This window comes from Mauremys mutica, chromosome 12 (assembly GCF_020497125.1).
Source record: "Mauremys mutica isolate MM-2020 ecotype Southern chromosome 12, ASM2049712v1, whole genome shotgun sequence".
NCBI classification, from domain to species: domain Eukaryota; kingdom Metazoa; phylum Chordata; order Testudines; family Geoemydidae; genus Mauremys; species Mauremys mutica.
The window spans coordinates 11,423,567-11,439,389 of record NC_059083.1 but is presented as its reverse complement, the minus strand read 5'-3'; the positions used below and the strand labels follow the sequence as shown (position 1 = coordinate 11,439,389).

At 54.1% G+C, this 15,823-nt stretch overlaps 2 protein-coding genes across 4 annotated transcripts in view; both read right to left on the bottom strand.

Moving 5' to 3' along the window:
• Positions 1–579: 579 nt before the first annotated feature.
• Positions 580–15,823, bottom strand: part of LOC123345649 (protein S100-A16-like) — a 294,793-nt gene continuing 279,549 nt past the window's right edge. Inside the window, exons 1-4 of one of the 3 annotated variants that reach the window (XM_044982647.1) lie at positions 3,731–3,876; positions 3,410–3,482; positions 2,320–2,489; positions 580–1,687 (exon numbers count right to left, since the gene is read on the bottom strand). In XM_044982647.1, the coding sequence (XP_044838582.1) occupies positions 1,547–1,687; positions 2,320–2,489; positions 3,410–3,452 (354 nt within the window). In that variant the 5' untranslated portion in view covers positions 3,453–3,482; positions 3,731–3,876 and the 3' untranslated portion in view covers positions 580–1,546. Of the gene's footprint in view, positions 1,688–2,319; positions 2,490–3,409; positions 3,564–3,730; positions 3,877–15,823 lie in introns of those variants that run through there. The other 2 variants (XM_044982649.1, XM_044982650.1) reach the window with 2 other exon arrangements.
• On the bottom strand, positions 10,482–12,608 carry LOC123345653 (protein S100-A16-like). The gene is made up of 3 exons (XM_044982656.1): positions 12,499–12,608; positions 11,214–11,383; positions 10,482–10,622 (listed from the first exon to the last, which is right to left on the bottom strand). Exons 1-3 carry the CDS (start codon positions 12,539–12,541, stop codon positions 10,482–10,484), a joined length of 354 nt encoding a protein of 117 aa, XP_044838591.1. The 5' UTR covers positions 12,542–12,608.

The following is a 15,823-nucleotide window of genomic DNA, read 5'->3' as shown; positions in this document are numbered from 1 at the left end:
CAGAGGGTGGAGATGGATGGCAGGAGAGAGATCACTTGATCATTACCTGTTAGGTTCACTCCCTCTGGGGCACCTGGCCGTTGTCGGTAGACAGATACTGTGCTGGAAGGACCTTTGGTCTGACCCAGTATGTCCGTTCTTATATTCTTATGTTCTTATGTCATAGACTTGTGGATTCCAAGACCAGAAGGGATCACTGTGCTAAGCTAAAATGACCAGTATAACACAGGCCATAGGACTGCCCTGAATTAATCCCTGCTTGAACAAGAGCCGATCCTCTAGAAAAACATCCCATTTTGATTTTTAAAACTGTCAGTGTGACGGAGAGCAGGCTGTAGGGGTGGGGGAGAGATCCCAGTGACGGAGAGCTGGGTCGTGTGGGGCTCCCATGCCAGAGCCAGTGGGGAGGTAGGTGACATGGAGAGCAGAGGCCAGGGCAGATTCGGGGTGTACGGGGTGACTCCCAGCAGTGGGGGAGAGTGTGACAGATTTTTGTTACTAAGCTGCCTGAGGCGTCAGGTGATCAGGCTGAGGCTGCAGGCTCGTTAGGGGAGGAGATGACGAAGCACACCAAGTGTCTAAGTTTTAAAGCTTTATTAATAAAACAGCAGCAGAGAGCGCTGGGGGTTCCCATGTCACTCAGAGGAAGGAAGAAAGCGTTAGTGCCCCAAGCCCTAACCCCCTTTCATACTCACACCCGCACTACCTGAGGCTGGCCAAGCCGGGGTGTAATGTAAGAAGAAGAGGGGGAGGGGTGGACAGGAGTTCTTGTCCCATTTACGTGTTGTCCAGGGTCTGCTGTTTTTCTCCGACTTGCTTTGGCTCTCGGGAGCGTTTTTAAGTCCTGGGTTCTTCTGGGGGTGTTTCGTTCAGGGTCCTCTGTTCCTGGTGCTCTTTGTACCAGTCCAAACCGGCTTTCTGTAGCCTCCTCAGCTTTCCCAAAACACACCAGCTCCACGGATGTGAGGCTGTTTTCCCCGTCGCTGACCTTGCCGTCTCGCTCGTTTTTGCAATCTCTGCGGCCCTGCTCAGCTTGTCGAGTGCCTTGACCTTGGACTGAGGCCAGCATCTTCGGAGCTGAAGTGTCGAGGTAACCCGTTCTCTGCACTCTTCCTTCCTCCCCCTTTGGCCTCTCGCAACCTGCAAAGGAATCGTCCACTCCACTCTCACACCTTTAACCCTTCCCAAAATGCCTTGCGATGCTTGCAACAACGTTAGCAACATACAGTGCTGATCTGCCTCCCCAAGGGACCTGAGGGAGGGGGCCATTGGGTTGTGACAAGGTGGGGAGCATGTGAGCAAAGACCGAGGGGTGATCAGGGTGGGATCCAGGCAAGGGGGACAGGGGCAGCTGCAGAAGCATGAGACGTGCGGAACGGGGAAGGGAGTGAGGGGTCCCAGCAAGCAGACAGATTAAGGTTGCTGGGTTTAATGGGGGTGTGGGGGAGGTGCAGGTTTGCTTTGAGTGCATCAGGCAAAGGATTTGGGGGCATTTCCCGTTGAGGCATGTGCCTCGGTTTCCCCACCAGACACAGCTCCCCGGTCACTACTCGTTATAATGGCTACGCCGGATCACTCGGCAAATCTCTGCGATGAGATCCCAGTACTCGTCGAAGGAGATTTTCTGATCGTTGTTGGCATCCACCGTCTTAAACATGTCCAGCGCTGCCTTCCGGTCCTCTGCGTTCTAAGCTCACCAAGGAAACAGCAAGTCACTGCTGGGGACCCATCGGGCACGTGGATCAGTAACGGGCTTTACTGCCATGTGTGTGTGTGTGGGAGTGTGTGCGCGCTGCTGCCCCCTGCTGCAGGGGGTCAGACTAGCAGGGCTCCCCACACACAGGGGTGTGGGTGTGTGTGTGTAGAAGTGAGATACAAGTCAAGCTTGAGGCCCATTGGCAGGGCTGTGGGGAGCCCGGTCTGGCATAGCAGGGGGGTCAGGGGGTCAGGATTTAGTGCCATTGGCAGAGCTGTGCGGAGCAGCGCTAACTCCTGGGAGAGCAGGGGGATGTGGGCCGGGACTGAGGGGCCCCAGCAGAGCGCTGTGGGGGGGGGGAGCCAGGGCTGGGCTCATCGGGGTCTCTGGGTTGGGAGTGAGGGGCACCCGCAGAGTTGTGGGGGGATCCCCGGGCTGGGACAGCAGGGGGCTGTAGGTCAGGATTGAGGGGCACCAGTAGAGCTGGTGGGGAGCCTAGGGCAGGGACATCAGGGCGCTGGAGGGCAGGGCTGAGGGTCACAGAGAGACTCCCCCCCCCCCTTTGCTAGGAGCCAGTGGTTGATGTCTCCAGTTGCCTTGGGGAGCCAGTAGCCGGGTCTCACCGTGAGCTGATGGCTCAGCTCATTGCTGAGCAACGTCTGGAAAGCCGCCTGGTCCAGCTCCTTGGGTCCCTCGGAGCCCTCGGCGTATCTGTAGAAGCTGCCCACGATGGCATGGAGGCCCCTTTCCAGCTCAGAGCCCTCCTCTGCCATCTCGGCCGGCTCCCTTCCACCTCCAAAGCAAAGGCAGCTGCCGTCAGTGTGGGCCCACCGGCCCCAGAGACCTCAGCTAGGAGCCCCTGTCCTGGGAAGGCTGGGGAGTACCTGCTGCTGGGGATACCAGACCTGCTGCTGTCTGTGGGAGGGAAGGATGGAGGTGTGGGGGGCTACAGAGAGAGATGTGGCCCAGCTCTGCTATGGTGATGGTTGAGCATCACTTTGTGCTAAAGGTCAGCGACTCTACGGGCTCTAAAATCTACCTATGAACTCACATTGTCTTGACATTTTCCCACCCAGCTCCACATCTGAACCTTCATCTCCTTAGGCCTCAATAACCCATCTGTAAAACAGGGGAAACAGTCCTCATCTTGTCTAGTTAGATTGTAAACTCCCTGGGGCAGGGCCTGTCTCTCCCTGTGTGTCTGTGCAGCGCCCGGCACAGCGGGGCCCTGATCTCAGCTGGGGCAGGGACTGTCTCTCCTTGTGTGTCTGTGCAGCGCCCAGCACAACGAGGCCCTGATCTCGCTGTGTGTCTGTGCAGCGCCTGGCACAATGGGGCCCTGATCTCAACTGGGGTAGGGACTGTCTCTTCCTGTGTGTCTGAGCAGCACCCGGCACAACGGGGCCCTGATCTCAGCTGGGGCAGGGCCTGTCTCTCGCTGTGTGTCTGTGCAGTGCCCGGGACAATGGGTTGTCTAGCTGTTACTCTAATACAAATATCATAACAGCAAGTGGTGGGTGAGTGTGGCTGCAGACGATGGGTTCTGCGTGGGTCTGACAGATTCAGAGGGGAAAGGGGGAGGTTACAGAAAGAATGTTGCATTACACTGAAGAGAGACCCTAGGACTTGGGCCATTGTTATTGGCTGATGTAGTGAAGGCTCCGTGCAGAACCAGGGCCCAGAATGGTCAGATTAGTTAACGACGCCTCTTACCGCTCCTCTCTCCGGACGGCTCCCGCTGCAAACTCTGCCCCATGGGCCCGCAGGGGAAAGTGTTCCTGGGTTGCTAGAGAGACCAGAATCGGGCGTGAGTGAGCACCATGATGATTGCTCAGGAAATCTGTAAGGCTCAGGCCAAGACGGTAGCCTTGAAAAGTAACAAGAGTTAGAAATGGACAATATTGCAAACTATGGCCGTGGCTGTTAAATGGTTAAGATGACCCGCCCGGGGCTAGTAACAGGGACAGAAAAAGAGTGAAAAGAAACAAGAGACACAGCAGAGCCCGGGAAGCCGGCAGTGCAGAGACATGATACCTTACGGCAGGTCCCGGGACAGCACAGACAGTTGGAAACAGCTGCAGAGAACCTGGGAGAGAGGGACCTGGCGCCCTCTGGTCTGGTCTTGCTGGGCAACAACAAACTCTGGGCACTTTTGTAGTGTTTGAACAATGGAGACAGGAAGGGAACGTGGTGGCCAGAGCAGAATTAAAAGCTGGAACATGGAATGGCTGGAATGGGGCTGCAATGGGGACATTGGGAATGACCCGAACCAGCCACCTAACAAGCCACGGGCAGGGGCCACCCGTAGGATAAGATCCAGGCTCCGGTAAAGCCTGAACCGACACCTAGGCCGAACGGGAGAAGTGAGTGCCCAGGAGGGGGAAGCAGCAAACAACACTGTCACTGGACTGGTAAATCAGATGAGGTTAAAAATGGTCCAGGTGACAGAGCACATGAGGAGACGGGAGCTGCGATTCGATCACAGGGGAGTGATAACAAAGAACTTCCAAGTGGAACCCCAAGAGCGAGCGGGTTAACACCTGGGGTTGCTGCATTAACACACGGAGGTGCCCAGAAACAGTTAACTGCAGCCGGCCAGGGCGCTCCTGCAACCCAGCTGGCAGGCAGACAAAAGCAACAGACACTGCAGGAACAAACAATTTTTTCATGAGCAGGCAACAACCCCCACTCGCCGCTGAGAGCCAGGATCAAAACCAGGGGTGCAGGTTCCCATCGTGTTTCACCCCCTCGCTCACAGCTCATCATATAATCTGCATTCTACCCCACTGGTTACGTTTTCCTTTATATCCTCTCTCCATTTACTACACTCACTGCTGCTGCCTGTACTTTACAATAACGTGACAGAGTTCGCTAATTTCCCTTGCTTCTCACCCCGGTCCCCCCGCCTCCCCTCACTTCTGCCCTCTCTTCCTTTGAAAAGTGAAAAGTTACAGTTATTAAAGACACCCCCATTGCTGAAAAAGATGAAGCAACCGAAAACAAAACAAACAAAGAAAACAAGCTGAAAACTTTGTTTTTAATAAGCCCAAGGAATTAATTATTTTAATCCTTCAGGAATGCAACAGCTGGAATGACTCCTAACTTTTCTGAAGATATGGTTGCCAAGCAACAGAAATGCAGACTCTGCTTCTAATCCTAACCACTGACTAAGATTTGAAACATGGGCTTTTCTTATTTCCATGGAATAGCATTTTTAAAAACAATTGCAAGTTTGTTTTGCATGTCACACATGTTATCCTGTGTTGTATGTTGTTTGTGTCATGTGACTATTAAATAAAATTGTTGCAACAAAAGTCAGTTTTGTACTTTCTTTTAATAGAAGTGGTACTGCATTATTTTAATATTATGGTTGGCATATAACACCTATTAATTCTTTTGCAAAGCTTAAAAAGGCCTGAGTGATAAATAGATGTGTATATATAGTTTTGCCTCAACAAGTCATGTAATTGCAAACAAAAAGCATTTTCTTTTATTAATCACAGGTTTTTTATTCAAAGGAAACAGCGTAAGGGGAATCTTCAGCATTAACGTCAAGGTAATATTAGTAAAATGTCAATTTCGGGGGGTTATTTTATTAGGGCTGTCAAACAATTAACAAAATTAATCATGATGAATTGCAGTTTTCATCAGACTGTTGAACAGTAATATAATACCATTCTGCTAACCATTCATATGCCCCTTCATGCTTCGGCCACCACTCCAGAGGACATGCTTCCATGCTGCTGATGCTTGTTTAAAAAATAATGCCTTAATTTGTGACTGAACACCTTGACGTATATATTTCATGTTACGGCAGTCTCGGATGATGACCCAGCATATGTTGTTCGATTTAAGAACACTTTCACTGCAGATTTGACCAAACACAGAGGAAGTACTGGTAGGAGATTTCTAAAGCTAACTACAGCACTCAACCCAAGGTTTAAGACTCTGAAGTGCCTTCCAAAATCTGAGAGGGACGCGGTGTTGCGCATGCTGTCAAGAGTCTTAAAAGAGTAACACTCTGATTAGGGAACTAGAGAACCCGAATCCCCCAAAAAGAAAATCAACCTTCTGCTGATGGCATCTAACTCAGATGATGAAAATGAACATGCTTTGGTCCTCACTGCTTTGGATTGTTATCGAGCAGAACCCGTTATCAGCCCAGAAGCATGTCCTCTGGAATGATGGCCAAAGCATGAAGGGGCATTCAAATGTTTAGCATATCTGGCATGTAAATACCTTGCAATGCCGCCTCCAAAAGTGCCATGTGAATGCCTGTTCTCACTTTCAGGTGACATTGTAAATAAGAAGTGGGCAGCATTATCTCCTGCAAATTGTAACCAAACTTGTTTGTCTGAGCGATTGGCTGAACGAGAAGTAAGACTGAGTGGACTTGTAGGCGCTAAAATTTTTGAGTGCAGTTATGTTAAAAAAAATTCTTCATTTGTAAATTGCACTTTCACGATAAAGAGATTGCACTCCAGTACTAGTATTAGGTGAAATGAAAAATACCATTTATTTTGTTTCTTTTTACAGTGCAAATATTTGTAATCAAAACTAATATAAAGTGAGCACTTTACACTCTGTATTCTGTGTTGTAATTTAAATCAATATATTTGAAAATGTAGAAAATGTTCAAAAATATTTATAATAAGTTTAAATTGGTATTCTATTATTGTTTAACACTGTGATTAAAACTGAGATTAATTGCGATTATTTTTTTTTAATCGAGTTAATTAGTTTTGAGTTAATTGCATGAGTTAACTGCGATTAATTGACAGCCCTTGTTTTTATAAACTTGTTTGTACCTTCAAATATAATCATAAGAATGTTATAGCAAAGATGTCAAAAATATAACAATATATACTATGCCTGTTTATGCAACATGTTAAAGTTAACCAAACTATTTCAACAGGATTCCATCTTTGTCTACCAAATACAAACAAGTATCATGAAAGTTTTATACCCTCAAAGTGTTTGCATAGACCTGCATTTACTATTCATTTTGGTGTAATTTTATACTCTTTTCTTTTATGTTATGTTGAAGGAAAGCAGTGGTCGGTAAAGTCTGTGCTTCTGAACAGTTAATAAAGGTGGGATTGGGATCACAAGCAAATTAACTCTAAAAAGCTTGGGTAAAAATTCTGTTCTTAACTCTTTTTGCTAAAACAGAGTGCTCAGCCGGGGAGAGCCGGACACTTTCTCACGGAAGATTGAGAACACCCATTTTAGCAATCAAGCACCATGCTTACTATGAAAAAATTGGTAATGCACACGTTAAGGGAAAAGGAATATCTATGCAACAACTGCAAACGTATCTAAAACAGGTCTGTCTGTGCTAAAGACTTGGGAAAATCAGAACAAAAGCAAAGCTTGTGTTATAAAAGACTTGGTCCCTATTTCAGTGCAAACGAACTAAATTAATCTGTGTATTAAATTTGGGTTACTGAACCAAAGAAAAAATGTGAAGCAAAGATGCTATTTGTTAACCAACGTAAGCTGTTGAAGGGGGCATCTTGCAGAAGGAAGACACCAGAAGATATCAGTGCACAGTGAAAAAACATCCGGGCATCAAGAAAGAGCTTTACAAATAACAGACGGATCAACTACCCCTCAGTTTACTGTATATGGATACGAAGTAGGCAACCAGCTAGAAACCACTTGCTGGGCCAGATGTAACTGGTGTTTAAAGACGTGTATTACTGAGTTCATGTGGCTGTGGTTTTAAATCACTGAGCTATGGATACATTTGGCCACAGTGTAAAAGCCACTGTCTGATTGCTGTAACCTTCTCTGTGAAGTGATGTACTAGCCCAGGCCAAAGCGGCTGGGTAGAGATTATTCCACAGTCTGGGATCTCTCCACGTAGCAGACTCCAAACTCTAGCTGGAATGATGGGTCACATTTCGAGATGATCCGAATCTGAAGGCCAATTGGAAACAGGCTAGTATGAAAAATATATTTTTCTATGTACATAACAGAACATTCACGAGTGTGACCAGCAGGCAGGAGAAACTGTCTCTAAGCCTATAACTCCCGGCATTAAGGGCTGGCTACCGAAGGAGCCGTCTCTCTCTTACAATGCGCGTGACATCGCTGAACTGTTTAACCAAATGCAAGAAAACGTGAACCAACTCATTGCCGCAAACCACACAAAGGCCAAGGGGAAAACAAATTGGAAAAGAAGCTCTTGGTGCTGCTGATGGCAGTGCCATAGTAACTAGAAATTGTGTGCAGAAATCCCCCCCTTAGCACCAGTCACCGTTTGGGGTCAATGACACTGTTTCAAACAGACGCGTGTTCTTCAAAACACTTGTGTTCGGTATCTGGGTACCAAAATGAAATCCTGACATAGCAATGCCTGATGAACTGGTCACTGTGTCCATTCAGCAGGTTCTCTGGCAGGCAGCATCTCCAAGAAACAGCTGGATCTACGTCAGCTACTGATGTATCACGCAGCAGGGCGAACCTACACGGCATCACCACTCCAGCGTTGTCAGTTTCATGTGCGTGTCTGTCTGCCCTCTCTGTATGATGCGCCGGCCCTGCAGACAGCTGGCTCAGCAGACCTCCATCGATCTGCCGCGAGCGACCACACGCTCAGTTCAGTGGCGAAGGCGCTCGGCAGGGCTGGCTTTAGGCCTATTCCACCAATTCTCCCGAATCGGGCCCCACGCCTAAGAGGGCCCCGCGCCCAGTGAGAATCTCTTCCCTGGGTAGAGGAGCCTTTTTAAATTTTTACTCACCTGGCAGCGCTCCAGGTCTTCGGCGGCACTTCAGCGGTGGGTCCTTCAGTGCCACCGAACACCTGGAGCGAATGAAGGATCCGCCACCGAAGTGCCACCAGAGACTCGGAGCAACGCCCAGTGAGAACAAGCCCCCTGTTTTGTTTTTTTTTTAACACATGTGGTGTGTGTTTTTTTTTTTTTTTAAGTCATCCCTGCCAGGGCCCCATCGAAACTGTTCGAATTGGGCCCTGCACTTCCTAAAGCCGGCCCTGGCGCTCGGCCAGCTTAATTGCCGACCAAGCACGGTACTAGTGCCTTGTACATGTACAGGTGCACTGAGGCGTGTCTGCCCGTGACAATGGCCCAGCTCAGTGAGCGGCGGGACTTTCCACTGCCCCCTAAGCCAGACAAAGATCCCCCTCCTCTGAATCGCTTTTGTACCCAGATCCAAACAAGTGGTGCAGCAGGACCCGCGTGACGCGGTTAGTTACTACCCTGCACCTTGTACCCGTGGGCTCGACCAAAGCAGCCGTATCCATCACCCTGGCCTCCGCTTTCCTCGGGGTCGTGTGCTCCTGTACCAGCTGCCAGGATTGTGCTTCTGCCCGGCTTTGTGCTGGGCTGGGCCTGTCCCAGCCTCTGGAGCATGAGCCCATGAACACCCAGCGCCTGGTATCGCTACGGGGCGCCTGTGTTTTAGCAGCACCAGCGATACTGCTGCCAAGTGCCTGTATCGGACACTGAACTTGGAGGCATCCGCTTTGACACAGGGCCTGGCTTTGGGTCACAGCACGGCCACGGGTCTTACCCCAGGCCCTGTGCTCCAGGCTCTCTCGACCACGACAGCGGTGACAGTCTGAGTGGCGTGCACCCTAGGGGCGCTTTGCTGGTACGATGCACCAGGCAAGTGCTTCTGGTGTAGACGCAGCCTCTCCCGCTGACTCATGTGAGCAGGAGCTCCAGGTTCAGCCCACGCCCTTTACCTCTGTCTGCTGCACCAATCTGCCCCGTGCCCCATCGTATAACAGCATGGCCAGACCATGCCAGCCCTGGCCCCGCTGCTGGGACCCAGAGGATGCCAGGGCGGAGGACAGGGGGATGCCAGGGCGGAGCAGGGGAGGATGCTGGGGCGGAGGACAGGGGGATGCCAGGGCGGAGCAGGGGAGGATGCTGGGGCGGAGGATGGGGGGATGCCGGGGCGGAGCAGGGGAGGATGCTGGGGCGGAGGACGGGGGGATGCCGGGGCGGAGCAGGGGAGGATGCCGGGGCGGAGGATGGGGGGATGCCAGGGCGGAGCAGGGGAGGATGCTGGGGTGGAGGACAGGGGGATGCCAGAGCGGCTGAGAAGGTCCCAGAACTTGGCCTGTTGAGTCCCGCCTGCAGTGTGACAATGATGTGCCCAGCCTGGGAGCGCCCCACTGCCCTCTGCTGGCTCTGAGCTGTACTGCGTGTCCACACACCAGAACCGACCCGTCCAATCCAGGCTGCAGTAAGAACAGAGACGCAGCTGGAGCTCAGAGCAGACTCTTTATTCAAGCCATGTTACCGAGTGACAGTGGGTGGCGCGGGGAGGGCAGGCTGTAGAGGGTGGGGGAGAGATCCCAGCGACGGGGCAGGGATCGGTGTGGGAGCCCAGCAGCTGGAGAGATGGGTGGGGTGGGCGTCCCATGCCAGGGCTGGATGGGGGCGTTGAATTGTGAGGGATCCTGGCAGCAGGGTAGCAGGGTAGGGGGTGATATGGGGAGCACAGGCCAGAGTGGATTCGGGGTGTATGGGGTGACTCCCAGCAGTGGGGGAGTTGGGCAGCATGGAGAGTAAAGGCCATGGCGTGATCAGGGTGGGATCCTGGTGGCGGGGGAGGAATGGGGGCAGCATGAGACGTGCAGAATGGGGATGGGAGTGGAGGGATCCCAGCAGGCAGATGGATTAAGGTCACTGGGTTTCCAAGAGTGGGGGAGGTGCAGGCTTGCTTTGAGTCTTTAAGGCAAAGGATTTGGAGGCCTTTCCGGATGCGGCGTGTGCCTCGGTTTCCCCACCCGACACAACCCACCCAGTCACTACTCGTTATAATCGCGGCGCCGGATCACTTGGCAAATCCAGGCGATGAGTTGCCAGTACTCGTCGAAGGAGATTTTCTGATCTTTGTTGGCATCTAACTTCTCAAACGTGCGCATCACGGCCGCCTCGACCTCTGTGTTCTAAAACACGCCAAAGAAACAGGGAGTCAGTGCTCGGGGCAGCGTCTGGGACGTGGATCAGTAACAGGCTCTACTGCTGGGATGGATGCAATACCACCCCCTGCTGGAGGGAATTGGCCTAACAGGGCTCCCCCACACACAGACGTGTGTATAAAGGAGAGGTGAGATACAAGCTCGAAGCCCATTGGCATAGCTGTGAGGGCTGTGGGGAGCCAGAGCTGGCGTAGCAGGTGTCAGTGGGTCAGGATTTAGTGGCATTGGCAGAGCTATGGGGAGGGGAGCCAAGTTCTGGGTTAGCAGGGGGCTGATGGGCTCCGAGGGAGTTCTGGGGGCGGGGGAGCCAGGGCTGGGTTAGCAGGGGGCTGTGGGTCGGGATTGATTGGCTTCGAGGGAGTTCTGGGGGCGAAGGAGCCAGGGCTGGGTTAGCAGGGGCTGCAGGTCGGGATTGAGGGGCACAGGCCGGGGGGAGGCCCAGGACTGGGATAGCAGGAGGCTGAAGGGAAGGTCTGAGAGGTATCGGCAGATCCCCTTTGCTAGCAGTCAGTGGTTGATGGCTCTGGTTGCCTTGGGGTGCCAGTAGCCGGGTCTCACCGTGAGCTGATGGCTCAGCTCGTTGCTGAGCAGGTTCTGGAAAGCCGCCTGGTCCAGCGCCTTCGCTCCAGGCGGGCCCTCGGCGTATCTGTAGAAGCTGTCCACAATCACACAGAGGCCGTGTTCCAGCTCAGACCCCTCCCCGGCCGTCTCAGCCGGCTTCCTTCCACCTCCGAAGCAAAGGCAGACGGTGTCAGTGTGGGCCCACCAGCCCCAGAGACCTCAGCTAGGAAGACTGGGGAGTACCTGCTGCTGAGGCCACCAGACCTGCCGCAGTCTGGGGCAGGGATGGATGAGGGGTGTGTGTGGGGGGGGTTAGATAGATGGGGCCCAGCTCTGCTATGGTGATGGTTGAGCATCACTTTGTGATTAAAGGTCAGTGACTCGAAGTGCTCTAACGTCGACCTGCGAACACATATTGTCTTGACATTTTCCCGCCCAGCTCCACATCTGAACCTCCATCTCCTTAGGCCTCAGTAACCCAGCTGTAAAACAGGGAAAACAGACCTGCCCTTGTCTAGTTAGATGGTAAACTCCTTGGGGCAGTGACTCTCTCCCTGTGTGTCTGTGCAGCGCCCGGCACAAGGGGGCCCTGATCTCAGCTGGGGCAGGGACTGTCTCTCGCTGTGTGTCTGTGCAGCGCCCGGCACAACGGGGCCCTGATCTCAGCTGGGGCAGGGCCTGTCTCTCGCTGTGTGTCTGTGCAGCGCCCGGCACAGCAGGGCCCTGATCTCAGCTGGGGCAGGGCCTGTCTCTCGCTGTGTGTCTGTGCAGCGCCCGGCACAAGGGGGCCCTGATCTCAGCTGGGGCAGGGACTGTCTCTCCCTGTGTGTCTGTGCAGCGCCCAGCACAACGGGGCCCTGATCTCAGCTGGGGCAGGGACTGTCTCTCACTGTGTGTCTGTGCAGCACCCGGCACAACGGGGCCCTGATCTCAGCTGGGGCAGGGACTGTCTCTCGCTGTGTGTCTGGGCAGTGCCTGGCACAACGGGGCCCTGATCTCAGCTGGGGCAGGGTCTGTCTCTCGCTGTGTGTCTGTGCAGCACCCGGCACAACGGGGCCCTGATCTCAGCTGGGTCACGTAGCTGTTTCTCTAATGGCGGCAGTTGGTGGGTTCTGGGTGAGTCTGACAGACTCGGGGTATAAGGGGAGTGTGCAGAGAAAATGATGCATTAAATTGAAGAGAGACCCTAGGACTCCGGCCATTGTTATTGGCTGATGTAGTGAAGGCTCCGTGCAGAACCAGGGCCCAGAATGGTCAGGTTCTATAGCGACGCGTCTCTTACCGCTCCTCTCCCCGGACGGCTCTGGCTGCAGACTCTGCCCCATGGGCCCACCAGGGAAAGTGCTCCTGGGTTGCTAGAGAGACCAGAATCGGCAGTGAGTGAGCGCCATGACCACAGCTCAGCAAAGAGCTCTCACTGCTACTGAGTCAGGGCGGGGATGGGATGGGAATAGGGTGACCAGACAGCAAATGTGAAAAATCAAGATGGAGGTGGGGGGTAGGCACCTATATAAGACAAAGCCCCAAATATCAGGACTGTCCCTATAAAATCAGGACATCTGGTCACCCTAGACGGGAAAGAGAAGCGCAGGGGGGCTGAATTTCAATGGGAGGGGATTGGTCGCTGGTTAGACGGAACCAGATGGGCATCCTCTTGCCTGGCAAGTTACGAGAGCCCAAGGGCTGGAGCCCCCTTCAAATCCCGTTTGCGCCCCAATGCAGGTGCATGGGCTGGCTAGACAAGGTGCATCAAAGCCGCCCTTCCAGCCCTGCCCCCGGCCTGCGTCCAAAGAACTGCCCTGTGCCCCGCGATCCGTGGAAAGGCTGGAAGGGTTTGTGTCTGGGGAGATCCCAACTCTGGGCCCCCAGCCTGTCTCTGGTGGCGTGTGAAGCAGGGTCACGTTCTCCAGGCCAGAAACCAGCCGTGGTCACGCAGAGACTACGAGGACATCTCCGCTGCAGTAAAACCCTGGGGGCTGGGCCGTGGCTGATGACTCCGGCTTGGGCCGCGAGGTTATAGAATTGCCGGGTGGCTGCTCGGGTGCAGCAGGGGGAGGGGCTTAGACCCCAGGATCCAGAGTGAGCCGGAGCGGCTGCACTGCAGTTGAACAGCCCCACGAGCCTGCGGCCGCTAACAGGTCTCGCTGGGCCAGGGTCTGGGCTAGACGCTGGCAGTGCTCAAAGGCCTGGGAAATAGGCTCTGGCGCTTCCCACTGTCAGCAAACTGCCCGGGGTCCTGGTGACTGGGAGCCCAGTTGGGCTGGGACATTTAAAGCCGAGCAGGATGCTCACTCACCTGGGTGGGGGCTGCTGCTCCCAGGGTCCGGGAAAGCCCGAGATCTGAGTGAGCTGCAAACAGAGGCCGGGTGTGGGGCAGGGCGCCGGGGGCTATTTCTGGGACGGTGCCTCATCTGGGACGAGACAGCTGGTCCCGGAGTGGCAGGTGGCAGGGTGACGGGGACTGGGCTGCCGGGGAGAAGTCTGGGCACCGACACAGGAACGGAGACGGAGGCCTGCTCTGACACAGCTAAAGCCAGGGGACGGGGGGGCTGATCCGAACCCTCCCCTCCCAGCAGGGTCCGTGATCGGTGACAGTAGGAATATTGCTTGGGAAAGGAGGGAAGCTTATTGGAACCCAAGCGTAGCCAGAGGGACTCCTTAATTACAACAGAGCCTCTGGGGGTTTGTCTACACTGCATTGTAAACCCGGGTCTGTGGGATCCGGACTGGAGCATCCACACTGCATTGTAAACCCGGATCTGGTCTGTAGGACCCGGCCTTGTGGACATGGTGTTTCCAAGCCCATGCTTGAGTGTCCCCACTGCATTGTAAACTGGCTCTTGTCTGTGGGCCCTGGCCTTGAGTGTCCCCACTGCATTATAAACCCGGATCTGGCCTTGTGGACATGGTGTTTCCAAGTCTGTGCTTGCAGTGTGAACCTGGGCTGACAACTGCAGGCTCTGGGTCTCACAGCCATGCTAGCCGGTCCATACTGCACCACACAGACCTTCTGACTCCGGTCTGTGACTTGAACTGTGTCCACACTGAAAAAACGACAGGGGCTCAGACACCCTAGAATAAAGACCGTAGGCCACGCTGACAGGACGGGGGACTTTATCCTGGGAAGCAGCAACAGAGAATCGTGGCAGATAATGAGCTGGACATGAGCTCCCAGTGCAATGCTGTGAGCAGACGAGCTAATGTGCCCCTGGGATGTATAAACGGGATCTCGAGTAGGAGCCAGGAGGTTATTTTACCTCTGGATTTCGCCCTGCTGCGACCGCGGCTGGGATTCTATCCTGGTGCCGGAAGGATGTTGATAAATTGCAGAGGGCTCGGGGAAGAGCCACGAGAAGGATTAAAGGATTGGAAAACCTGCCGTACAGTGACGGACTCCGGGAGCTCAAACTATTTAGCTTAACAAAGAGAAGGTGAAGGAGAGAGTTGATCACAGTCTGTCAGTACCTACATGGGGAACAAATATTTAACAATGGGCTCCTCAATCCAGCCCACCTGAGCCTCATTAACGGCCTCTCCTGGGGCCTGAGAGGGGGCAGCTGGTCCCAGAGGAAGCTGTGGCAGGGGCTGCAGGGAGCAGGAGGTTCTTGACCAAGGAGTTGGGCCAGGAAGATGGAGCCAGAGGGTGGAGCAGCTGGGGGGGAGTTGGGCAGGGAAGATGGACCCAGAGGGCGGAGCAGCAAAGGGGGTTGGGCTGGGAAGATGGAGCCAGAGGGCGGAGCAGCAGGGGGGGTTGGGCAGGGAAGATGGAGCCAGAGGGCGGAGCAGCGGGGGAGGGGGGAGACTAAGGCAGGCTGGTGGGCTTGTGGGCCGAGTCCCTGGCAGAGTCTGGTCCCCAGGCAGGGGGCAGAGACTGCAGGGGGAGTCAGACACTTTCTCAGCGGAGCACCACTTGCCCGGGCACACTCGGGTTAGGGGCCCCAGGAGAGTCAGAGCAGGAGCGACGGGGAAAACACTGGCCCGATTTGTCCTTTAATAACAGGAGCCATTTAACCACGTGCTCTGGGCTGTAGCTTTGGGCTCCGGTCCCCCAGCCTCTGCAGCAGCCCCAGATGCACTCGCAGCTTCATCTCTTCCAGGTTCTCGGCCTAGCTGCGAATCTGGGATTCCTGCCGCATGGAGACGCCGAGACGCGGCTTTGATGGCTCCCATCGTTGCTCTGGCAGGGGTGTTCCCAGCCCTCCCTGCCCCCCCGTCTCCATGTGTCCCATCCCCCTACCTCTGTCCTACTCATATTCGCTCCCCCTCCCATCTTCTCTGGCTCAGTGCTTGGATCATAAACTATTTATAGAGGAGACAGTGTCCAAACTTCCCTCTGGCTCTGGTTACAGCTGAGTCACGAACCCCTGGCACTGCCTGGGGTCTCTCTGCTGAGCCCCTGGCCTGGCCTGGCAGTGGGGGTCTCTTTAAACAAGCCTTCTTCAGAGGCAGTCGCTCGCATCTCTGGGGCTCTGGTGCCACCGAGTGGACATCTCTGGCTCCTGCTTCATTGAGAAGAAAACCTTTCCCTGCCTGGTCATTGCTCTAGCACAGGTGTTTGCACCCTCTGCTGGGCCCCTGCTCCCCTCTGCCCAGGATCTAAGCAGGAC

What these genes read in the sequence shown, in the direction of transcription:
- LOC123345653 (XM_044982656.1), bottom strand. Translation starts at nt 12,541, where the DNA reads ATGGGGCAGAGTCTGCAGCCAGAGCCGTCCGGGGAGAGGAGCG. An exon ending in GCCGTCCGGGGAGAGGAGCG is followed by an intron (nt 11,384 to 12,498) that starts GTAAGAGACGCG and finishes TTTGCTTCGGAG; the next exon opens with GTGGAAGGAAGCCGGCTGAG. An exon ending in AGCTGAGCCATCAGCTCACG is followed by an intron (nt 10,623 to 11,213) that starts GTGAGACCCGGC and finishes GGCGTGTTTTAG; the next exon opens with AACACAGAGGTCGAGGCGGC.